Source organism: Fundulus heteroclitus, chromosome 2 (genome assembly GCF_011125445.2).
Source record: "Fundulus heteroclitus isolate FHET01 chromosome 2, MU-UCD_Fhet_4.1, whole genome shotgun sequence".
Lineage (NCBI taxonomy): Eukaryota > Metazoa > Chordata > Actinopteri > Cyprinodontiformes > Fundulidae > Fundulus > Fundulus heteroclitus.
The window spans coordinates 28131699-28157167 of NC_046362.1; the positions used below are offsets into that span (position 1 = coordinate 28131699).

Consider the following 25469-nt stretch of genomic DNA (forward strand, 5'->3'; position numbering starts at 1 on the left):
GCTTTCATGATGTACTTTCAAGGAATGTGCCCTACAGCAGCGATGTCCAAAGTGAGTCCTCAAAGGCCTGCAGTCCTGCATATTTTAGATATCCTGAATCAAATGCTTAATATGTTAGCAGGCCTCTTAATTTGTAGGTGAGGTAGTTCTGACATTTAAATCAGCTATGTTGCTGACATGCTGTTGAGGACTGGAGTTGGACACCTGTCCTCCAAGGGGTTCCCTGATGGTTACATGCAGCTCTTACGACCTAACCTTCAGAGGAATTGAAGGGAATATTAGCTAAAGCAGGAGTGCCTGAGTCCAGTCCTCAAGAACTACTGTCCTGCAACATGTAAACAGATCCCTTCAAGCTGCTGAATTCCTCCGTCAGCGAGTTATTTAACTCTACAGAGACCTGGTAACGAGCCATTTATTTGATTCCAGTCATCAAGTTATATGTTTTTTATTACTGCATTTCATATTGTGTTTAATAAAACATCTACTCTGGTAAAAATTCAGCATGTTTACTGGTCATGTTATTGAGCTGAAACTGAAAAACCCTTCATAAGGTTTATGATTTTAAGATCATTTGCTGATTAAAAAAAAAAAAAAAACGTTCATTTTATTGTGACATCTGAAAATAATTATGAAACATACATAAAAAAAACACATCACAATTAAGCCACTTCCATACATCTAAAAGTCAATGATATGAAATGTTCTCTTTTTGTGCTTTTATTTTGAAAATTGTAACCTCCAAATTCCGTTCGACTGCCTAAATGAAGGAGATTTGACTCTGCTGCTGCTCCGTTACTGTCCCGGTGTACTCTGGGTAAAAGGGGATGCATGCTTAAATGTAAACAGCCGTCGCCTTGTTGTTGAAAAGAAACATAATAAAAAACAAATTAATAAAAAACAGAGTTGAACGTAACACAGTTGTTCTTTGATATTCCTCACGAGATTTATCTTTTAGTAAGAATGCATTGTTCCACCGCTATAAAGGGTTATTGTATATATTTACAATCATTCACACATGCAGTGGCAATCGTAAAGTTTCAGCATACTGCTGGGTGTAAGTAGGTTACATCTTAAATTAGCTGTATTTCACCTCTTAAGGTTTCAAGTTTAATAACTGTTGCAACTTTCAATATCCCTCGGAAATTCCAGAACTCGTTTTATAAACAACTTGTATCGACGAGTTGTTTTACCAGTCGCACACCTTACCGAATAAACCGAATAAGTTAGCCCTAAAAAAACGTTTGAAACATATCAATATATATCGTCTTTGGGAGCAGGGATTATTGTAATTAGCCTAAATGACCTTCAACTCGAAGGTCAAAGAAATGCCACAGAACTAAGGCAGCTGATAAACTTTCTCCTTGTTTTTCTTAAACATCTGTTTACCATGCATATGAGAATAAAATATCATAAAACAACTAGAAAATCCACCGTGTGCTAAACAAAAACATTTCTAATTTAACATTATCTGGAGAATTATATAGATGCTAAAACAGATGCTGATGCCCATTTAAACACACTTTAGCTACTTGGGGGCTAGCCTATAATCATGCATATTTCATATTGTCCTGGCTTTGTTGTGCCAATCGGCTGCTGTGTTTCCTGTTTACCTTTATAGTTGCTTTTCTTATCTGAATATGCTGTGCAATACTTTTTTTTTTCTTTGTGCTAAGTTCTCTTTTTGTTGCTTTAGAACTTAACTTTAGATTAGCTTGTTTTTCATCACTGATTTAGTGTTTTTGCCACTGTCATGACTTAATTTCCCCATTGTGGCACTGTAAAGGTATGTCTTATATCTGATGTAAACTGACATTTACGGCTCTTATCCTGAAAGCCATCCTCATCCTGAGCAAGCATGTGGCGACAGAGGAAAGGAATCCCTTATTTTGGACAACCGACTGAGGGTTTTGGGAGAGAAGGCACTCACAAAATTAACAAAAAAGATATGATGATCTGATTAGGGCTCATCCAATTATATATTTGTATATAATATTTATTTCTATTTTCATTTATTTGGATATGAATTGGGTCTGATTCTGGTTTTTTTATTGCATTGGCATTTAATTTGTTGTATTCTGTCCATATAAAAATAATTAAATTTACCCCCCAGAGTGGGTAAAAATAAGCTCCCTATCAGCAGAGCTACAAGATTTCAGTGCCAAGAGGAAACATAAGCATTTAAGGAATTCTTTTTCAAACCTACTTTTTTACACTTGTAATAAAACCGCTTGTGACGTGACAACCGAAATCAAAAGAGCGACCAAGGGAGTTTTCCTGATTTCCATGAACGTAGCATTGAGGTTTCTCCCATCAGGCTTTGCGGCATGCGGCTGGCTCGTGAAAGCTCAAGAGTCATGTTTATACAGAAAGCTGAATGCAATAAAAGAAAACCACCAATGAAAAATAAGCTGTAAAACTATTAGTGAGGATTTATTTCCGCAGTAAGGTAGGTCCTAATCTTCACTTAGGTTAAGGCTGCTGCCTGCGTCCCTCGGTCTGATGATGTCTATTGAAGGAAAAACGCCTTAGCATTTACCTTATTATGCTTCTCTAAAGTATTAATATTGACCAATCATTGCTTATCTGCAATAAAGCTAAACTGCCTTGTTGTTATTTAACGTACAGAGTGAGGTCGGTACCATATCTCTTAAGTTTACATGATAATAAAACTTTAACTTTTCAAACGTCCACTTTTTGTAAACTTAATTTATAAAACAATTGAAATAATAGTGTGTGTGTGTATATATATATATATATATATATATATATATATATATATATATATATATATATATATATATATATATATATATATATGAAAATAACAGCCACTCTAATAATAGTAACAACACTAACGTTTGTTGTAATAATAATCATTAATATAATTAGCATTCTTGCTGTTGTCATACATTTGCATATAGACAGAGAACCTAGTTACAAAAATTAAAAACCATAAAAACATTTTTTTAAAGTTGTACAGCCTTGATTAGTATACGGCTATGTAGAACTATTTTTCTACAGTAATAACTATGACTGTAAGTGCAGACAGATCAACTGCAGAGTAGTCTTTTGCGGTAATATATAGCTTTTATAATATATAATATATTTCTTTTATGTTTTACCAGCTGCTTGTTGTTTTTAGTTTAGTTTGTTTTTACTGCGCATTACACTCAAGTCCCAAATTTGCTAAACCCCTGGTTTAGCAAATGTGTGTTGACAATTAAAAAAAGGTTCTGTGTTATTGCTTATGACTGAGGCAGCTAAAAAGCCCTAAAAATCCCTTCACCCGAATAACAAACAGTTGACGTTTCTACTTTTTCTATAATCCACCCTGATTGTGTTTAGTAACGTCTTCATTATATTAAAGTTTAATCCTCTGTTCGACTAAAACATGCAGCAGTTTTTGATCTGAGGTTTCATTTCACTGCAGGAGTTTATGCTAGGGCTGGACAATAATTCAATAATGATATATATTGATTGAAAGGCGCGCGGTTCAATAAGAAAAAAAGGTGCATGCTAGCCTATCATGCAGGTTAATACTACCGTCATTACATCCTCCCAACCAATCACAAACATAGTCCCAGGAACGCTCCGTCAGCCTTCAGAGTTCAGAGAGCACGTGTTCTTTTTTTTATTTTTTAAGACTTACAGTTTTGGTAAAAAGTTGGTTGAATAAAGGGTGGCGTTTAAATCCATTTACTTAAAAATAGGTCATTAAGCAACAGCGTAAAATGGCCAGGGCTGCACTTAAAACATATAGCTATAGATCAATATGATTTCTATTTTATCGATTTGCTTTTTTTCTATATCGTCCAGCCCTAGTTTACACTGTGATAATTATTGTACTATCACTTTCATAGTGGTAGTACAATTTGTAGTATTGAAATACTACAAATACTACTATTGAAGAACTTCTAATAACTATTATTATATTGCTGTTAGAAAACAGATTTAAGTCTAATTCAGCATAAATTTAGCATCCTATAAAATTATTGGTAAAAAAAAAAAAAAAACACCAACATTTAGCCTTACTGTCACGTCTAAAATTGCACATGTGATCCACAGCATGGGCCATCGGATTGACGATGTGATGAAGCTGTGTTGTGAGCTATCTGCCAATCAGCAGATCAAGTCCACGGTGAAAGGTTCTGGGAAAGGAGCGGCAGCTGCTGGTGGACTCGCCTTCGCTGGAGGCTTGTTTGGGGGTCCTCTCGGCATCGCTGTGGGTCAGACCCTTTAGAATTATAATTATCAGAATAACATTTAAACTCACTTATGATCTCCGCAGCAAAGTTAGAAAACCTTCTTCTCCCCCCCCCCCAGGTGGTGCAGTGGGCGGTCTCCTTGGCTGCTGGCTGACCAGTGGGCAGTTCAGGCCACTCCCTCAGATCATAATGGAGCTCAGCCCTCAGCAGCAGCAGAAGCTGTATGACGACGTCATGGCCATCCTGGGAGACATCCAGTGGACCGACCTGGCTCAGTTGACGGCTCTGGTGATGGGCAACTCCGTGCTGAAGCAGCAGGTCACGGCGGCTCTTATCGGGTACATCTCCAAGGAGCTCCAGGCAGAGGTGCACTATGTGGATTAGTGTCAGTTTGAAAACTGACCTGCCTGACTCAGAGGAATTGCACCTTGACCAGCGATATGAACTTTAGTTTGGAAGCTGCAGAGTCTGCAGTAAAACACAGCAGTGCCAACTAGGGCTGGACAGAAAAAAAGCGTATCAATAAAATAGAAATCATATTGATCGATATCGATAATTATCAACAAATTCAAAACATATATTTTAAGTGCAGCCCTGTTAGCGACCTATTTTTTAGAGAATAAACACGCAAACACTGAATTCAAACTCAATCCTTTATTCAACCAACTTTTTTTTACCAAAACTGCAAGTTTTTAAAAAAGAACATGTGCTCTCTGAACTCTTTGAAGGGGGCGGAGCTTGGTTCCTAGGTCTGCGTTGTGATTGGTTGAGAGGATGTAACGACTGTAATATTAACCTACATGATAGGCTAGAATTGAAAAGGAAGAAAGCTGTTGAATTGAACTTTTTATTTCTATCATCGATATAAGTCTATCAATCGATATATATTGATACTGAATTATCGTCCAGCCCTAGTGCCAACACACAATCCTTATTGACGGCAGTTATAAAAAGTGATTTGTTAAAAAAAACTACAGCTGTATATTTGAGATAACTTATATTAAAAAAACAACACAGTTCTTACTTGAAGGAATTATTTATTATGCCTTTGCCTGCACTGATAGAGAGACCAGCCAGGATTGTTTGAAATGTTATGGGAAAGTTACGGACTGAAGGGAAACATTCTGCCTCCATATTGTGTATTTTACTGCAAAAAAAAGAACTTTACACATTAAAGGATCCACGTGCCTCTTGTATGCACTGATACATATAACCAGTCTACGTGCTTTGCATTGTGAATTTCTACACTTTACTGTATCTCAGTGCAACAAAAAGTAGACATCACTACTTCGGTGGACATAAATAAATCATTTTGTGCAAGCAAAGCTCGTGTGTCTTTACGGCAGAGAAGAGTTCCCGGTGTAAAAACCGTCAGGTGCCGCCATTCGACCCGATAATCTCTAAAGTAGTGCTTCACATAACAGATCTAAACACGCCTCTCTGCTAACCTCATACCTATGCACTTAAGCAATTCATTTTTCTCTTGGTAGTTAAGGACTTTGATGCATTTTTGTAGTTAATCATAAAACTGCTCAAATCTCAAGCATAAAGGTGCATCTCAATGAATCCTAGTGTCTCTGAAAGGCACATAAATTCAATTGAAAACATAATGCACCTACATTATTTACATTCATTACAAAGTACATCAGATGATATTGTTTGAGGGTTTTTAAATGTTTCATTTGTGTTGCTTACAGCTAAACAACACCTGTTTCTGAGAAACTCAGGACAAAGAAACAGGACCAATGACAAATGACTTCTGATACAGAAACGTTATGGGCTTAAGAAAGCAAGAAGACTTTTCACCGACACCCTTCACAAGATTTATAGGCAAAAGAAAACGGCTATTGAGAGTTGGTTCCAACTGTAAATGAATCGCAAAGTTAAGTGGAAGAAAGAAAAAAAAGTGCACAGGCAAGAGGGATGACCAGAGAATTAAGATTTTGAAGTTAAGTCCATTTCAGAGCTTGTGTCAAGTTAACTTGTTTTGGACCGCATCTGGAGTCTGAATCAAGAAGTGGCTTAACCAGGACATGGTTAAGCCACTATTTAACAAGAGACGTCATCAGAACCATCCACCGGGCTGTATCGAGTCCAAAGTCATTGCAGCCACGTAGCAGGACGTTTTAGAGGGCCGCGTGCTTGCTGCTGACGAGCTTTACAGAGATGACCACACTGCCAGACGGACCAATACCCGGTTTAATACCTGCAGTATCACTTTGATTTATGGCCAGAAAAGCTGGTTGGGGTTTTTTTGTCAAGAGGAAGAAGAGACGATTGCAGCGATTCATGCAGAAAGGGCTCCGACCAAGTATAGTTGTGTCAGGTTCAAACACCTAAAACATTCATTAACAACACAAGAAGGAGAGACAACAATGAGATAGGTTTTCAAATAATCTTGCAAGGAGATCGAACGGAGATGCTTAATAAAGATCTCCAAATTCGATCTGAAGCAAATCCGTCGCCCCCTCTCTATTTATTAGGAAAGGGAATCCCTGGTTCCATTTTGAATCTAAGGGGTAGGGATAAGCAAAATAACTGTGACCTTCCAGATAAAACCAAGCAGTTCACACAGTGCAGCACTCCAGATGGCTGAATAGAGATCATAAAAACACTTATCATAGTCACAACATATTTCTCTGCTTTCTGCAGGCCTTCTGCAAATATAAGAGAGAGATCTAAAACCTTAAAACTTCTTAGTAGTAAAGAGTAAATATATATGATAAATGAAATGAAAATAGTAAATAACATAAAATATGTATACATAGTAATAATAATTCAAGTTGTTGCTGAGAAATCAAAAGTTTGGGTTTTCATTGCTGTAAGCCAATCATCAAAACCAACACACACACATCCTTTAGATATGTGTGTGTGTTGGTTTGTAATGGAATTTTTATTGTCAATGGAAAAAAAAAATGACAATTCTTTGTCATATATTGTATGGAGCTGTACCTGCAATTTTGTTTCATTAAGGTAAAAAAAAAAAAACAACTCCTGTAAGGGAGTGTATGAGACGATGAAGAAGAAAAAATGACTAACACTCCATAATGAACTTGAGTGTTATTTTTAAATACTGTTGCATTACAAAAAAAAAACAAAAAAAAAAAACCCTTTACCATTTGTTTTCAGAGGGGGTTAAAATATTCCTTAATGATAGAAATTCACCTTCTGCTTCAAACCTGACTCTTTACGCTCTTACCGCTGTCGCCCTTTCTGCTGACACGTTGTCTTCCACTGGGTCCAATCTCCTCCTCCTCTGTAGCTCACTCCAACCCTAAAGCATAACTTAAATACTCTAAAAGCATTGACAAATGAGAGCATTACATTAGGATAGTTAAGGTACTTTTTATTGATGTCTGCGCTGGCAGGAGCAATGGCTCAAAACAAAAGATGAGCGAGAAGGAGAAGACTCACTCCAAACTGAATGGTGCATTTGCAAATAACTTTAATTAGCAAGCAGACATTTATGACCCCCTTAAAACTAACAGAACCGACTCAAAATATATATTAGAGGGAGGAATTTAGAGTGCCCTTGTGTTTATCCCACAATAACGGTGTCTTCGTCTGGGAACTCGTAGTACGGGACCTCCAGGTTTAGGGGAGCGGGTCCCTTCCTTATTCTCCCAGAGGCATCGTAGTGCGAGCCGTGGCAAGGACAGTAGTAGCCGCCGTACTCTCCTGCGTTGGCGATGGGCACGCAGCCCAGATGGGTGCACACGCCCAGAACGATGACCCACTTGGGGTTGAGCACTCGATCCTTGTCGTGCTGAGGGTCGCGCAGCTCTCCCAGGTTCACGGCCGCCTCCGCCGCGATCTCCTTCTCCGTGCGGTGGCGGACGAACAGGGGCTTGCCTCTCCACTTGAAGGTCATGTTCTTGCCCTCCGGGATGTCGCCCAGCTTGATCTCGATCTTGGACAGGGCCAGGACGTCAGCCGAAGCGCTCATGGAGGAGATGAACTGGGTGACCGCCGTCTTGGCCGCGTACACGCTGATCACGGCGGTGGCTCCGGTCACCAGGTAGGAGAAGGTCCTCCTCGCCTCGCTGCTCTCCTGCGACGACTTCTGGGGATCGAGGACCTCGGGTCGGCGATAGTCGGAGAAGTCGGGGATCTTGATGTCTGTGTGGGCGAGGCGGCTTCCTGCTGGAGCTGGAACGGGATTAAGACAAGACAAACAAACGGAGTCAACATTCAGTTTTAACAACCATGTTAAAATACCGATGTAGTCATTTTCTGACTTAACAGAGGTACTTATTTATCTTTGACAATAACGATTCATAAATATTACAGTCACCCTAGAAACGAGACGACCTGTCTTCATGGCATGATAAAAATAAATGAAAAAAACTGTAAAGCGACTCATTTAAATTCACCTAACGTCCACATTCAGGAGACATAGTTTTAAACGGGACATTTTAAATGTTTCAGTTCGAACTCTTCCCACTGAAATCATTCAGTTGTGGTCTACATAAAGTAAAACTGCAAAGCTTTGGTCTGAGTTCGTCGTTAATTTACCCCCGCGTTCCCCCTTTTTACTCGTGCTCTGAGAGCAACTGGTTTTGGTGGCGTCTCTTTAAATCTAAAGGAGGCACTTCTTTCAGAAAAACTAAAAAAATATGACCCCGCAGCGCATGGAGAGACTGAAAATTCTAATTTTTTGCACTCCTTAGAGCACAGGTGTCAAACTCAAGGCCCGCGGGGCGAATCCGGCCCGTCGAGGTAAACTATCCGGCCCTCAAGAGCCAAAAAAAAAAAGGTATATTGTGTCATAAAGTAGAGGAATGCAGCCTTTTAAAGTGTATAAAGTGGCTAAAACTTTGCCTCCTTTAGTGAATGTTTTTTTTGTTTTTTTTACTGTGTAGTGAGAGCATCCTGCCACTAGATGTCAGTTTTCCCACAACACATTAAAACAACCTAGAAATGTCCAAAAGGAGTAAAGGTGATGCAGAATGATGAATTTAAAGTGTAACTCACCCCTTTATCAACTTTTTTTTGCAGATAAACTGTATAAACTGGGCCTAAGGGTGCTGCTTCTATGTTACTGTGTATTTTTTTATACTTCTATGTAAACTGGAATGAAATTATGAAATGAAAAGTATTGTCTATGCATATGCAACTGGCCCTTTTAATGACTTCATGACGCCAAAGTGGCCCCATATAAAAATTAGTTTGACACTCCTGCCTTAGAGACTCCAACTACAAAACAAAATGTATTTAAGGGTTGAAAAAAAAAAAGAGAATTTTGCATGATATGTCCGCTTTAAGTCCACTATTATACAAAAAAAAACAGTGTCTTGCAAAAGTATTTACAGCCCCTGGAACTTTTCCACGTTGTCTAATTAAAACCACAACCTTCAATGCATTTTGGGGGCATTGTATATGGTACATAAACACAAAGAAAAACGCATAGCTGAGAAGTAGAAGGAAAATGACTCAGGATTTGTAGATTTTTTTTTTTTTACAGATTAAAAATCTAAAAAGTGTAGTTTGATTACGTGTGCAGCGCCCTGAGGGAATACGTTTCACAACCATTACAGCTGAAAGTCTTTTGGGAAATATTCCAACGGCTTTGCACATCTAGAGACTGAAACGTGTGCATATTTTTCTTTTCAAGCTCGGTGAGATTGGACGGAGGAACGCCGTTTACAGGTTTTGGACTTTGAGTTTGACGTTGAATAGAACAGAAATACCTTCACTGTCCCACAATGGGAAAATGTGGCCCTGGCTAAAACACAGAATACACCAGTTACACAGTAGATTAAGTAATGTGAATAATGTCAGCTTTTTGCAGCTTCTAACAGGTTTTCCTCCAGGATTGTTCTGTATTTTACTTCAGGCATTAACCAGCTTCCCTGTCTCTGGAAAAAAAAGAGCATTCCCACAGCATGATGCTGCTACTACCATGTTTCAAAGTGGGGATGGTGCGTTCAGGGTGAGGGGCAGTGTTAGCTTTACCGCCATACACAGTGTGTTACATGTTGGCAAAAATGTTTGATTTAGTGCCTTATGGGTCCAGATCGTGTTTTTGTCCACACACTTGCTGCGCCCCCTATGTAGCTTGTGACTAACCGCAAACAGGACTTCCTATGGTTTTTGCCTACCTAACGTTGCTCCATACAAAGGTTGGATTTGTGGAAAACTGCTTATTCTGTCAAGAGATTATCCTAGTTGAGCAGCAAATCCCTGCAGCTCCTCAAGAGTTTGCTTGAGCCCAGATGGCTGCTTCTGATTAATGCGGCCCTTGCCCAGCCAGTCAGTTCAGGTGAACGTTGGTAGTTTCACCATTGTGTCATGCTCTTTCTAGTTTTTAACGATAGGTTAAACAGCCCTCCAGGAGATAGCTAAAATGTAGGATGTTGTTTCAGAACCTAACTCTGTTTTATCCTTGACCTGTTTCTTCACACTGCAAAAACGGACCTAAAATACGTAAAATGTTCTTAAAACTTGTGTTTTTGTCCTAGATTTGAGCAGGTAAATAAGGTTATCTGCCAATGGTATGAGTATTTTGACCCCTAAAATAAGATAATTAGAGATCCTGCACTTGAAATAAGATGATAGAGATGGACTGTTTCTATTTTAAGTGCAAAAATCTTATTCCATTGCCATATAATCTTATTTACCTGCTCAAATCAAGGACAGATACATTATTTTACGAAAATTTTACTTATTTTTAGTTTAGTTTTTGCTGTACATTCTTTGTGAGGCTATTTGTTCCTTAATGCTTTTTTTGTTTTTGTTTTATTTTTTACATATCTATGAGGACTTCAAGAACAGCTGTATTTATACTGAGAATGAAATTATCCAGAGTCTATTTTCTAGTAAGGTGACTTCTGAAGGCAATTGTTATAGGGAGCCAAACAACACACGATAATGAAATACTTTGTAATGGTCCATCAATTAAAATCCAACTTAAAAAAACTGAAGAACAAAAAAAAAGATGAAAAAAAAAAACATTTTGAGTTGACAAAATGTGAAAAAACAAATAAGTAAATCAGTGCAAGTAGTTTTGCAAGGCACTGTAAATAAAATTACAATACTCAAAAATCAGTAGTGTCTAAAGTGCGGTCAAAGGGGCCACTAGTGTCCCCTGAACAGATTTTGTGCAACCCCCTGAACTAAGTTCAGCAAGTTTACAAATCTGATTCTTCCAGCACAGCCTGGTGATGCAGATTGAGACTTTTTTTATTTTTTATTTGGGCAAAATTACAATTTTCTTAAAATGTTAGGTGCAACACAAACCTCGTCTTAACAACAGCCACACTTTTTGCAAATATGTCTTGTGACTAATATTTAATAACAGAATCTGGTGAACTAAAATCTGCTTTTATTAATTTATAAAACAGAAAGCATTTTTGAATATGTTGTTTGCTAAAAAAAAAAAAGACTACATTTGATTAAAAAAATAGCAATCCAGCCAAAAGAATTTGCAAACTGGATATGTTTCTTTTAATAGAACAAATGATCATCATCGTCTACAATGATTTATCCATCCCTCTCCTACAAAACACCTAACTACTTTATTTTTTCAGTTAAAATATTGCATACTTAATTTACTGTTCTGTAGGAAAACATATTTTTGTGATTTTAGTTTTAGCTTTGGGTAATAATATATATTATTGGCCCATCAGTACTTTTGTCTTAACGAGTTTTGAACGTGTGACAAAAAGTTTGGACAACCCTGATTTCAATTAACAGATCTAGGTTATTTATTTGAAAACTTATTTGCCTCGATTATGTAGCTGTCATTGACTTGCACCTTATGCCTGTTTTAAGGTCAAGAAGACCAACTCCAAGAAGACCAACATTAATTTTATTTTTTAAACTTGATTTAGCATAATTTTTACATTAACAGAGTGGGAAATTGGATAATTCATCAAAAGATGACTTAACATTGAGTATTTAAATTACATGGTTTTATTAAACTAAACGAGTAGTGTAGACTTGTGCCACCTAAACAAAAACAAAAGATTTTTGTTCTGATTTTTCTCCTTATTTACTCCAGTGTAGTTTTATTATTTAAAAACCTAAAGTCAATTTTGGGATGCTTTTTCATGTGTCTAAAATACAAATACTTAAACAGGAAGCGGTTGTCAATATTTCTGGCCATACAGTTTCTTTTTTTTTTTAGATTTGTCCTGACTTTTGTTTGAACTTCTGGTTGTTTCTCTGTTTAATCGAGCCTCAGATTTCACTTACGAAACCAACATTCTGCTAGCTGTATTCAGCTGTTATGAAGCGTTATAAATCAGTTAAATTACATCATAAGGAATAATTATCTAGTCCTTACACGTTTAATAACTGCATACGTGCCGTGATTAGGCAAAGTTTCTGAAGCTTTTTAGTGTTACGTCACAAAAGTAAGTAGCAGCAACGCCGGTAGCTAACGTTTCTGTTCGGCCTTACCAGCAGCAGGCAGCAGCTCCTTGGCTCCAGGGAACACCAGAGTTCTAACACCATGTTTGGTTACTTGATAGAAGGGGGAAAAGACCCCAGAGCGAAGAACAACGGACATCATCTTTGTCCAAATAATAAAATCCACCACAACCCCACCGCTGGGGACACGACCTTGCGTGTAGCTTGAGCGGACTGTTCTAATCTGCCTTCGTAGAAATGCTCTCTTATATGTGACGGTGTTGTTGCGAATTTGTCTAAATTCCCTCTCTGTTCTTCCATTCACAATAAGTAACATTATATAAAACGTATTACAAAATCATCTGCACATATAATAAAAATACAGTTATAATTTTATAATGATTTATAGCGGGTAAAACACACATTTAGTTCAGGCATTAAGGAAGCCAGCTGTAACCAGGGGGGTCCTTGTGATGTAAACAAGGGTCCTCGAAGAAAATATACGGAGATAAGCCCCACAATGGTAACCTGAGCAAAGAGAAGAAAATGAAAATACCAAAAAGGAAGCTGTTTCTTTTAATTATTTTTGCATATGTCGCCTTTTCGCTCTACGCCGCTTATAATGTGTTCTTCAGCAACAAAGTAATCTCCCGCGTTCACAGGGTGGTGAAGAAAACGAGCAGCGCGCCAGCGGGTAATTCCTACTACCAGGCATCGTCTGGCTTCAGAAAACATACAGTGCAAAGTTAACAGGGTGAAACCGCGTCCTGTCTTTAGGTGGTGTCAGAGATGGCGGAGCCCCGTTTGTGGCGGATGACTGGAATCCGTGGGAGGACGAGGAAGTGGAGTACAACTCTGCCTTGAACAAGAAGAGAAAGGCCTTCAAACAGTACATGGCTCACATCGACAGGAACAAACCCAAAAGATACAAGGTTCAAATCTGGGGCAAAGCTGCCATTGGTAGGCCATTCTATCATACGATGAAAACATCACACACACATTTATTTATATATATATATATATATATATATATATATATATATATATATATATATATATATATATACAAATGTATACACGAATGTATATGCACATATATACGTGTAGGTACGTATGTATGTAGGCGTATAGATATATGTATATGTATATATATATATATATATATATATATATATATATATATATATATATATATATATATATGTATACATATATATATATATAGGCCACTATGAATGTAAATAAGACATCATATGCCCATTCCTATTTCTTTTTGTATTTTTTTTTTTTTTTTTGGTATTCTTTTTGATCCATTGTATATATGAAGAATCACTGTATATAACTGAATGCACCTTCCCTACTCTGCACCTTCTTGTATGAGCCGATGTGACGAGTGAACTTCTCCATTGTGAGATCAATAAAGACTTATCATCAGGAAACTTATAATCAGGAAACCACTAATTTCTTTGTCTTATTACTTACAGGGTTTGTTAATTTATTTGAAGAAGTTTTGAAGGGTGTAGTGACCATACAGCAAAGATATCCAATTACCCCTTATGGATTTTTCTTAATCCAGAACATGGTCACAATTACACATTCGGGCTCAATGTATAATTAACCTGAAGCTTTTAAACAGTGAAAGAGCGTCCTTTGACATTGCTAAGACAGTTAACTGTTAACGTCTGTGTAGTGGCCATGATTCAGCAGCTTATAGTATATTGTCTTTACTCCAGAAATTATTTGTTTGACAGAACGTATTTAGTAAAACAGATGTTTGGGCCATGGGAAAGTCCAAGAAACCAAGTCTAATGTGAGGAATAACATTTATATACTGCAAACAGTATGCAGCTACAAGTCATCAGATGCCTGTACAAATTGTCAGTTATCAGATGTGTCAACTCATTGCCAAAATTGGGAAGAAGATCCAGATTGTGACTCTGAGATAAATGAAAAAAAGCAACTAACAACCCAGGCTACAGCAAGGCTCAAATTGACCCATGCATTGAAAAAGTGCTGACCAACAAAGAAACTTGCTCCACAACCAACAATAAGCTGAACAAAAATGGCAGCAAGCAGCAGCCCACATGGACAAGCAGAATGTTTTCAGTAAAAAAAAAAAAAAAAAAAAAAAAAAAAGTTTCTGTTCAGATGAAAGAATATTAAATGATGTTACCTTCTTCTCAGGGCTGTACCTTTGGGAACATGTTTTAGAAGGACCCCTTAACCCAACTGACAAGGTAGCACAGTGGAGGGAAGGAGAGCTTCAGTCAGGAAAAGTCGACTTCAGGTAAAACTCACTGTCCAGATGTTTAGAATGCCATCCTGTATCAACACACTTCCCTTCATACAGTGACCGCTGGGGGAGCGGGAAACAACTAATTAACTTATTTCTTCATACCAACCCCTGTGTGGTCAGTTTTTACACCGGTCCAGCAGTGGTTCAGGGGCACGTTCCCCTGGAAATGAACAGCCTGGTATTGGTTCTCAACGGCCGTGAACAGCAGAAGGTCTCTTACTCCATGAGGTGGCTGGAGCACGTTCAAGCTCTGGTTCAGTCCAACACGGTGTCTCACGTGGCCGTGGTCCTGCTGGGCAACGAGCGGTGCGACAACGACTGGATCGCCCCCCACCTGAAGAGAAACGGCGGCTTTGTAGATCTGCTGTTCCTGATCTACGACAGCCCGTGGGTTAACGACAAGGATGTCTTCCAGTGGCCCCTCGGTGTAGCCACGTATGTCATTTCTCAATCTTACACGTGCTTGCATAGGCACAGACCTTTTGGAGGTGCCTCCATTTGCATAAGCTTGTCTTATCTAGCAGAAGTCCACGGTGTAACAGTTCCACTGCCGTCGTCCTGTTGTCTCTGCAGATACAGAGAGTTTCCTATGATCAGGCCTAACGCACAGCTGATAACCTCCAACCGGCCATACCTCTGCAACTTCCTGGGCACTGTTTACAAAAATTCCTCCCGGGAAGTCCTGATGAATGTGCTGAAGCAGTCCGGCCTAGATAACGAATGCCTCACCACTGCCAGGGAAAAGTAGGTTTTTATTCACTTTTACTTACTTACTATGCATGAACAAACCAGAACGTTTTTATTTGGATCATTTTATTGCTCGTACGTTGTACGTTTCTACTGCGTAGTTTTTATATCAGGATCATTGGTCACAGGGCGCTGTGGAAAATAGTAAAAGAAAACAGCAATCTGCAAAAAAAAAAAACACTAAAGGCGTTGAATTTGACAAGTTAGGGGAAGAAAATATGAATTCTGTATCAAATGAGGGTAAGAGACATCTGCATTGATGGCAGCAATTTTATTTAAAGTAAAAGTACATTCTGTTTTTAATCTTGACTGTATCTTCACTTTTGTCTTTTGCTTTGTCTCTGCCAAAATTTTAAAATAACATAAAAGTACATGTTTAAACATTGATAACTGTCATGTGGGCCAAGTGCTGAAATGGCCATTTGCACTTTTTTCTTTAAGACATTTCACCTTTATTATATATTTTTTTATTTAATTTAAAAGAAAGGACTACAGAACGTTTGGAATCAGGATTGGAATATTTTCAAGACCTTATTATTTAAACATATAATGAATTGAGAACATAATTTATTTCAATTATCATGTATAATATCTATTTAAATACTTCTTTATCTGCAGGATTGTGGCGCTTGATGTTAGATTTTTACCTTCATTTCTTCGGGTCTTACATGTCAGTGTTCGAAGCCGCTGTGCCAGCAGCTTATCCATGATGTAAACACTCTTAAAACATTTAAAATCCCAGGATTGTCTGTTTGTTTGTTTTTTGTTTGTTTGTTTTTTTCTTTATCATTTGCAAAATGACATTTGCTTGACTTTTCAAAGCATACATTTTCAGGTGGTGCATTTAGGTTTTGTTTTTTTTTTGATGATGTAAGCCGCTGTTCTGATTAAAACTTCTCCCTCCGTGCGTTAGGTGGGTTCCTCAGGAAACAGCCGACAGTCTGAGGCAGTACCAGACAGCTCTGGCCCAGAGCGAGCTCACTCTCTGCCCGGTCGGGATCAACACAGAGTGCTACCGCATCTATGAGGCGTGCTCGTACGGCTCGGTGCCCGTGGTGGAAGATGTTCTCACTCCTGGGAACTGCGCAGCGGGTCCCAGCTCCCCGCTGCGGCTCCTGAAAGCAGCCGGGGCGCCCTTCATCTTCGTCAGCGACTGGAGAGAGCTGCCGGCCATCTTGGAGAGGGAGAGAGGGATGAGCCAGGAGCAGCGGGTGGACCGGAGGAGGAGGCTGCTCGAGTGGTACTCCGGTTTCCGTCAGCAGATGAAGGAGAGGTTCACTGAGGTCATCGAAGAGAACTTCTTCAAAACTGTCTGACTGGCGCTCTCACATCTCAACGTGATTAAAATTATCGACCTGTATGTCTTTCTTTTGTTGGTGGCAAAAAACGTGATGTACTACTGACATAGTGAACTTGGTGATGTGCAGTGATGTACTCTGAGACTGGTCTTTTAAAAAAAATCCATTTCTCCTGTGGTTAGATCGTAAAACATGCCGTTATTAGTATTCTGTATATTTTTATTGAAATGTTTACAGCTATGGAATGTACAGGCATTAAAACATCGTCAATTGTATACTGCCTTTGCATTTCAGAGTCCGTTTCTCGTTTTAATGATTACTTTTTTTTTCTTTGTTTTTATGCACTGGAAACTGTGATTTATGAAACATACTAAACATGGGGGGGGGGGGAGGACAATTAATGAGGGCACAAAAAACTTTAAATACGGTTCACTTTTATATTATGAAAAGCTTAGAGATGAATGTTATTGATGTCTCATTTTTCTGAACGTAACTTACATTGTTTTATGTTGGGGTTATAGTTTTGTCATATTTATTTTTGTTCTGTCCTGCATGGGCTTTTCAAAAAACGGTGCAATGAAATAAAGTGGAGTGTTATGTAAAAAGAGGGTTTGATTGATTGGTTCAGTGATGGAGGGCTTGACTCAGAACACACGCAGCCGATAAGCTGATCAGATCAGTTCAGCGGTACAATGGGCTGTCAATTAGGGTCAGCTGTTCTGACGTGGAAATTAACAACAGGTACACTAAAGGGGCAACGATGAGAAAACAGGAATGGTTCTGCAGGTGGAGGCCGCAGACATTTTTTTCTCCCCTTTTCAGTCGTTTTGCATTTGGCCAGGGTCAGTACTGGTAGCAGAATGCGACACCTGGACCCTACTGATGTTGCACGGGCAATTCAACTCCACCAGGACGACCAATATGTACCATTGCTAGAAGCATTGGTGTGATTCCAGGAGATGGAATCACACCAATGTACTCTAGGAGAGCTGGACAGGGACTACTGGAGTAAATTTCTCTACCCGAACCATTAGAAGCAGACTTCCCGAGGGCCCGACGTCCTTTAATATGCCCTGTGCTCGCTACATGGCACCATGCAGCTTGACTTGTCATTTGCTGAAAAACACTCAAATCGGCAGGTTTGGCATTGGGCCCTGTTCTTTTTACAGATGAGAGCAGGTCCACTCTGAGCTGATGCGACTGATGTGAAAAGATCTGAAGACGCTGCGGTGAACGTCTTGCTGCCTGCAACAATGATCAGGATAAATTGTTGATGTCAACATTGGTCTGAGGAGGCATATCCGAGGAGGGATGCACAGACCTGTACAGGATAAACAGTTGAACCCTGACTGCCATTAGGCAAGGCAAGGCAAATTTATTTATATAGCACAATTCAGTACAGGGACAAGGCAAAGTGCTTTACATGATTAAAATATATCAAATTAAAACAGAATAAAAGCAAGTAGGAATAAAATGTAGATAGAAAAAATAACAAAGAAGTGGTGATTCAGTTAATTAGAACAGTCGAAGGCAATCCTAAACAAATGTGTTTTTAATCTTGATTTAAAGGAACTCAGGCTTTCTGCACCTTTACAATTTTCTGGAAGTTTGTTCCAGATAAGTGGAGCATAGGAACTAAATGATGCAACCGCTTTGTGGCTGAGTTGATAACGTTCCCGATCATTTGCACTTTGTAATATACCCCTCCCCAGTTGACCGTGGGAAATATTTAGTAGTGAGAAGGACTTTTTGCTCAGGTCGCATCCCATCACACTGGGATTCACTGAGCTGCTGAAAGGGACCCATTGTTTTCTGTTTCAGGGATGTTAGGATTGACCAATGCATGCTCAAAACTTCTTCATTCTTCAAATTCATTGTATTTAGTCAACCAGTTTATTTTGCCACAGGCTTTATTTGTTATAGAAGTTATGTTACTCCGGTTGGCAGTTACCATAGCAACCCCCTCTTTCTGTTGCAGTCTGTAGCTGTGGCATGTATCAGGATCAGCTCTGTGTTTTCTTTATGGGTGTTTATATTTTAACATATGTTAGACAAACCAAATTGTATAGAAGGTTTCCTGTGTAATTTTGCCATGTTTTGTATGTGTTTTTTTTTTAAGTGTCATCATTAATGTTGCGTGTATAAGCTGTGTTTAATTTCATAACTATTAACTGTTCTGTCAACTGTTCATTGGAAACCATTACTCTAGTTTATTCAATTCAATTTTATTTATATAGTGCCAATTCATGATACATGTCATCTCAAGGCACTTTACAAAGTCAAATTCAATCAAATCATACACATTGGTGTGTAGGCTTATTTATTGGATTTTATGTATTGTGTAGGAGCAGAAGCTGCTGGACCATAGCTAACCAGCAAGATGGTTTTCTTTCTTGTTAGGTTTGTTTTTATGTTTGATACAAAGAAACGATTCAGTGGCCAATTGTTTGATAGTCTTTGAATGTTAAAGATTATTTATGTTGATAAACGAAGGGAATTTATATAGTATACCAATGCACAGTGACAGGAACTTCTGTGGGTTAGAAGCTGCTGGACCGTGCTTTTCTTCCTTCTCAGAATAAATGCAATGAGCCTGAGTGTCTGTTGTCAAGCTCAACCTACCCGACCAGAGATCAATTAATATATTTATATTCTGAATATTGAATATGACTGCACAGTCATACTCAATAAATTAGAATATTATTGTCAAATTAATTTAAGTAACTTAATTCCCTAGGTGATAAACATTTTATTGATTATTGTGGACTGATGATGAAGTCTTTTTTTCTGTTCATTATAATTTCACTCCAACTCCATCCTACATAAACACAGCACTTAAGATTAGAATATTGTATAAGACTAATAAAAAAAAAAATCAACATTTTTCATGCGGAAATGAGGGCTTGATAAAAAATCTTCAACACTGGGTGATATTTTTTTTTTCATAAGGTTCTTTGGAACTGACAAACAAGCCTCTTAGAAATGCATATTCTAATTTATGACCATCTAGATCGATATTAGCCCAACTGTTTGTCCTTAAAATAAAGGATAAGGAAATGTTTGGGTTGTGCCTGAAGAGGGCGCTCCGGCTTAGCTCAACTTTCGCGGACGCAGCGACGTCAACGTTGGGAAAAACTCAACTTTTCACTTAAGAGATTAAACAAGGACCTGAGAAATAAAAAACCCAGTCTCAGTGGTGATATGTACATAAAGTGTTTCTATGTGATTTTTAAAAAATACATATGATTTCGTTGCTCACGCAGGCTTATGTTCAAACTTTTGATGCTTTTAGCCTACTCTGCACAATGCGTTTAAGGTAAGGAAGACTTTAGGATTCCTGGCTGTATTTTAAACTAAAGCCCGTTAATTAAATAAACATTATTGATAATGTCCCTGGAACCTTCTCAGTAACACTTCAATGAATGTAACATCTTGATCTCGGTTGCAACGCAAATCTCTGCAAATCTGTTTTTAATGAAAAAAATAAATAAAATAATCTGTCCAGAAATCTGTTTAATTTTGGGAGCCGGAGGTGTCAGCCCCTCTGGTGTCCCCTGGCTGTGAGTGAGTGAGTGAGTGAGAGAGCAGATCCCACCCACTCTCCTCCTCTCTGTCCCTGCCTGCCTGCCTGCCTGCCTCCAGCGGCCGCAGTTCGGCCTGTCCTCCCCTGTCTGCTCGGGAGCGTGCTGGGAGTTGGAGGTAGAGGCGAAGGAGGAGGGGGGGCGGACAAACCGTCGCGGGGAAAGTAAGCGAGCGAACGGGTGGGGGTAACGCGTGCGCGTCCCGGACTGGAAACCGTTTCCGAAAAAGCTCGCACACTTTCGACTAAAGTTGACTTAATTACGAGGCATTCCCCCTCCACGATCGGGCCTCTCGGAGCCGCTTCCCTGCCAAAGAGAGAAAGAGAGAGAGAAAGAGAGAGAGAGGACCCCCCCCCCCCTTTCGGGACGAAACTTGCGGGACTGTTTTCTGCTTGTTTTTCTGCAGCGCTGCTGTTGCGCCGTGCGCCCGGAGATTCATTGGTCGGGGAGCAGGATTGCGCATTGGCCCGTGTCTGTATCCATCTCAGAGGGAAGAGAGTAACATCGCAGTAGTACGGGCTCGTTTTTCCCTGAGCTCCAAACCTCCCTGCCGGAGTTAAATCTCTCCAAACAAATAGTCTTTTTTTTTTTTTCCTTTTCCTTACGACGATTCTCTGGCTCTGCCTTTCGTTCCTCACGGCGCAGGATGCGTCCGCTGATGTAGGATATCCTTCTCTCTCTCTGTTGTTGTTGTTGTTGACAAAAACAGTTTTCACAAGAACTTTCCGACCAGAGCGCAAGAAGAGGGAGTGGGAACAATGTCTACGCCGAGGTTCAAAAAGGATAAAGAAATCATCGCGGACTACGAGAGCCAAGTCAAAGGTAAGAAGGTGGAAGCAGCGCGGAAAAGAACCAACTGGGAACCAGGCTGGTTCACCGCCGCTACCTGCATGAGTCATAGCCGGCGATGGCCGCGCGTTGGCTCGATGGGACATACATGTTGGGTTAACGTCTTCCTTTTGGTTGCTGAGGTCAAACTTTTGGGGAACTAAATGATCAGGTTTAGGGTGTTTTTGCTAAAGAGACCAGTCCCATGTGGGTGCGCTTTCAGTTCCACGACAAGATCTTACACGCGCCGCCCAAATCCAGTTCTTCCATCCTTTATGGCTCTCCTTTCGTTGTAGCGAAGTAGCAACCTGTTGCTTTCTGTTGAGTGCTGTTATATCATTTATCGCAGCATCACATCAAGATTATGCAACTGAAGAGAGAGAGAAAGAGAGAGAGAGAGAGGGGGGGGTAGCTGTGTGGCTCAGCGGCAACTGAGGCAGAATCCCATTTGCAAGGGTGATCCCTGACTTTCACCACTCCTTCTATTTCTTGGCACGTCTCACATAAATAATGTAGTTTCTTGGAAAAGTAAAATATTACACAAGATCAACAGACATACATTTTTTTTTGTATTTGAGAAATGTTAGCCTGCAAGTAATGCGCCCAATACTTGGTAGGGGCTCCTTTTGCATCAGTGCTGCATCAGTGAGGTGTGGCCCTGCTGCTGCGGTGCCAAGGAAGCCCAGGTTGGTTTTCTGCTTCAGCTCATCTGCACCGTTGTCTCTGGTGTCCTCTGTTCTCTTCTCGGCTCTTCTCCATAGTTTTGGTCATGCGGTTTTGCTGGTCAGCCAAGCAGAGCGATGGTCATCGGACCAGGTGTTTAAATTAGGGGCCTGGGTCCTGCTGGCAGCTCCGAAGGCTCGTCAGCTGACGCAGGTGATGAAAAGCTCTTAAACTTCTAGGTTGACGACTGCTAAGTTTGAATTTCGTAAAACGGTGACCCAACCACCAGCAGTTGACCAGGCTCCCCAAATCTTCACTGACTTTGGAAACTTAACTCTGGACCGCGTTCATCTCCGATTCTGTCTCACCACTCTGCCTCCAGTCTATGGGGGGAGATTTCCTGCCAAAACTCAAGATCACCCGTTATCAATTTGCTTGCACTCATCATTGTAGCCCATGTCCTTAAAGCGCCGACTCCATCTCGCAGTTGACACCTTTTGAACCTCCACTCTTGAATGGTCTTTGCTTCACAATTGTCTCAAAGCCGTAGTTATCCCGGTTTCTCCTGCTCCGTTTTCTACCACAGTTAACCTTTCCTTCAACTGGCCATTACCATGTTCGGATCGAGCTCTATGCGAAAAGGCAGCTTCTTAAGCAATGATCGTACTTGCGCTGCTTGAGAAGGGTTTTGATGATTGTCTGCGGGACAACTGAAAAGCCCGCACTCGTTACCATTATAAAGAAGGCTCTACACTGTAAGGATAAGCAGGTCCAGATAATGGACGGATGAATATGTTGCTAATATAGTTACCAAAATTTGCTATACCGTATATACTTGCTCCATAACAGCAAACTTCAATAACTGAGCTGAGCCTCAAATATACTTGAAGCATACTGATGAGTTATCTGAGGGCTTACTTGGTGCATTTTGTTTTATTAGCGTAGCATCACAATGCATTAGCCTGGAACAGGCCTGCAACCTTTTACTCTTTGGCCTTTCCACAGTGGCTCTTAATAACGTTGGCTAAAAGTGATACAAAATCAACTAATGTTTTTTAAATATAGATGCAATAACAAATGCAGGTTTTAGCTGGTTTTCTCTGGGAATAATTGCATTCAATTTCCACAGCAAAATGACAAAAAACATGTATTCTTTTAAATACATTTTCCTTGATATAGGCTTAGACTTGTTGTGCTTTCATTACATTATTTTCTGACAGAAAATGCTACACCCCCCCCCCCCTCTTTTTTTTTTTTTGTTATTGCGCTTCTTGAAAAGAATTGAGATAATTACACACGAAAACACCTTGGTATGCATTAAACTACACATTCCAAACACTTTTATAGAGGAAAAAGCTGCTATCTTTACAGTTATTAACTAACCAAGGGTGATATCAAACAGTAGAATCAAAGATTCTTTGTCACGATGCTGAAATTTCTTTTTGGCCACTGCGACTAAGAGTACACATAAAAGACAAACAAGCAGGCATTGCAAGAGTTATAGTGTTGTTGTTTTTTTTTTCTCATTAGTGTTCAAAAGATTACAAAAATGAAAAAGATGACGATATTGGAAGCCTTTCAAACTAGGCATTACAGCATTGAATTATACGATGATTGAGACAATGTTTTATACTTCTAAGTGTATTTGCAAACACAGGTTCTACTCCTTTTGTTTGTATAATCCTACTCAGTTTAATCTCACTTTGTAGGGGGCTTCCAAGCCATTTCCCTCAACTGGGACGCCCCACCCCACAGAAACGGGGCGAATGGCTAAAAAGCGAAGGTCAAGAGGTGAAATGGGATTCGTCCTATGAAGAACTTGTTGCTTTCTGGCTTTTGCTTCTCTCTTATTATTTCCTGCCCTTTCTCTGCCCTTTGCAAGCTCTCACTTTAAAGCATAAATCTGCTGCTTATTTACTGAGGTGTGCAAGACTCTGTAATGATTGCCACCCTCACTCATCTTGTCTCCTTCAGGTCTCCCATGCATGCAGAGCAGAGGTAGTTTAGTCACAGACAGACACACACAGAGGAAAGAGGCAGTTGCTGCTCCAGGGTAACCATGGGGATTTGGCCCCCAGCCAGGGAGCTCTGTTCTTTAGTGCCCTCGGTATTCTGAAATACCACCTATTCACACCCCTGTATCCAACCTTAAAGGCTGTTAAAGAAGGGAGGTTAGCAGAGGTTGGCAAGATTTAAACAAGGGGGGAGGGGGGGGGGGTTGCAAGAAGGTGGAGGAGGAGGAGGCCGTACGGGAAATAACAAAATTACAAGTGACTGAGCATGTGCTCTCAGATAATAGAAGATGATGTACTATCATGGGGATGCTGAGCAATACGATGTGAGGTAGCATCTAATTTTTCCTGCAGAACCTAATGGGGAAATGTATTGAAAAAAACAACCCGCTGCAGAGGAGAGCCATTGATGGTTCAAATTGAGTCACAGCAAATAAGTGTTTTTTTTTTGTTTTTTTAGTCAAAATGCAGATTCCCTATGTTTTTCAAAATATTTCTAAAGCTGGATACTAGTGTGGTGCTTCCTTTTTGCTCCAGATATTTTCAACCTGATGGTTCGGAAGTCCAGTAGATCTTCCCTTCAGGAACATATGTATAAGAAGATAAAATGATAAGGAAAAATCATAAAAGAAAGACCCCTGGCCAACTAATTATAGGAATCAGTTGATCAAAATGTACCAACAAAAATCTTAAGATTCACAGTAACACAGCATTAATCATTGTCAGATTCACGCTTCTGTATCATAGCTCCAAATTTGGAGTGAATGTGTCTTGTCAAGCACAGGCATGGGCCTGTAAGAATTTCATGAAATATGATCAACTTGAGTGTACTATAGTTGTATAGGGTATCACCGTATACACAAAGTTTTCAACCACAAATGTACAACGTGGTCTATATTCTATTGTTTCAAACAGACAATCAACAAATGCTGCAACAATAAGAGAACTTCTTGACTATCAGAGTTATTGTTATGTTATCTATAGCACTTATTTGTTGTTACTTTAGATTTTTGTTATGTAGACTTAAGACAAAATGTCAATTAAACAAGGTCTACATTCATTAGTTGCTTTAAAATGATGATCATGTAAAATACTATATTATTGATGCTTTTTGTCCGTCATAGACTAGCACTTGGAGCTTAACAGTCATAAATGTGCTTGTTGATAAGTTGGTACCCACCATGCATAACTGTTACCTGTTGCTCTTTTGGCTTCTACACAATTAATTTTCATGTTTTTCCAGAAATATTTCCAAACAGCCAAATTTGACTTTCTTGTAAAACCGACAGTGCACAGCATTTGGGGGAAGGGCCCTACTTTTTCCTTCATACAGCCAGAAAAAAACTCATGGGACTCCTAGATTTTCTCTGGTATCTTTCTGAAAATGGCTGTAGGAATGCTAAAATTCTAGCATCTTTCACACTTTAATTTTGAACCCCTGGTAATCATTGATTCTAGTAATCGGCCTGCAAAGTTGAGTTCTGAAA

General features: G+C 39.5%; 4 protein-coding genes across 6 annotated transcripts in view; 3 read left to right on the plus strand and 1 right to left on the minus strand.

Moving 5' to 3' along the window:
- The first annotated feature begins 2310 nt into the window (after window positions 1-2310).
- zgc:112052 (protein C19orf12 homolog) lies at window positions 2311-4776 on the plus strand. The gene is made up of 3 exons (XM_012860401.3): window positions 2311-2446; window positions 4066-4226; window positions 4324-4776. Exons 2-3 carry the CDS (start codon window positions 4067-4069, stop codon window positions 4587-4589), a joined length of 426 nt encoding a protein of 141 aa, XP_012715855.2. The 5' UTR covers window positions 2311-2446; window position 4066; the 3' UTR covers window positions 4590-4776.
- A 2754-nt stretch (window positions 4777-7530) lies between these two features.
- Window positions 7531-12806, minus strand: LOC105924574 (cytochrome b-c1 complex subunit Rieske, mitochondrial). The gene is made up of 2 exons (XM_012860392.3): window positions 12609-12806; window positions 7531-8354 (listed from the first exon to the last, which is right to left on the minus strand). The coding sequence occupies exons 1-2, from the start codon at window positions 12718-12720 to the stop codon at window positions 7744-7746; spliced, it is 723 nt and encodes a 240-aa protein (XP_012715846.1). The 5' UTR covers window positions 12721-12806; the 3' UTR covers window positions 7531-7743.
- Window positions 12807-13016: 210 nt separating this feature from the next.
- On the plus strand, window positions 13017-17503 carry rxylt1 (ribitol xylosyltransferase 1). Its single transcript, XM_012860383.3, has 6 exons — window positions 13017-13251; window positions 13335-13517; window positions 14742-14844; window positions 14974-15288; window positions 15427-15597; window positions 16514-17503. The coding sequence occupies exons 1-6, from the start codon at window positions 13104-13106 to the stop codon at window positions 16914-16916; spliced, it is 1323 nt and encodes a 440-aa protein (XP_012715837.2). The 5' UTR covers window positions 13017-13103; the 3' UTR covers window positions 16917-17503.
- Window positions 17504-20536: 3033 nt separating this feature from the next.
- srgap1a (SLIT-ROBO Rho GTPase activating protein 1a) overlaps window positions 20537-25469 on the plus strand; it is a 124352-nt gene continuing 119419 nt past the window's right edge. The window contains exon 1 of one of the 3 annotated variants that reach the window (XM_021315442.2): window positions 20537-21301. In XM_021315442.2, the coding sequence (XP_021171117.2) occupies window positions 21238-21301 (64 nt within the window). In that variant the 5' untranslated portion in view covers window positions 20537-21237. The remainder of the gene's footprint in view (window positions 21302-25469) is intronic. The other 2 variants (XM_012860317.3, XM_012860324.3) reach the window with 2 other exon arrangements.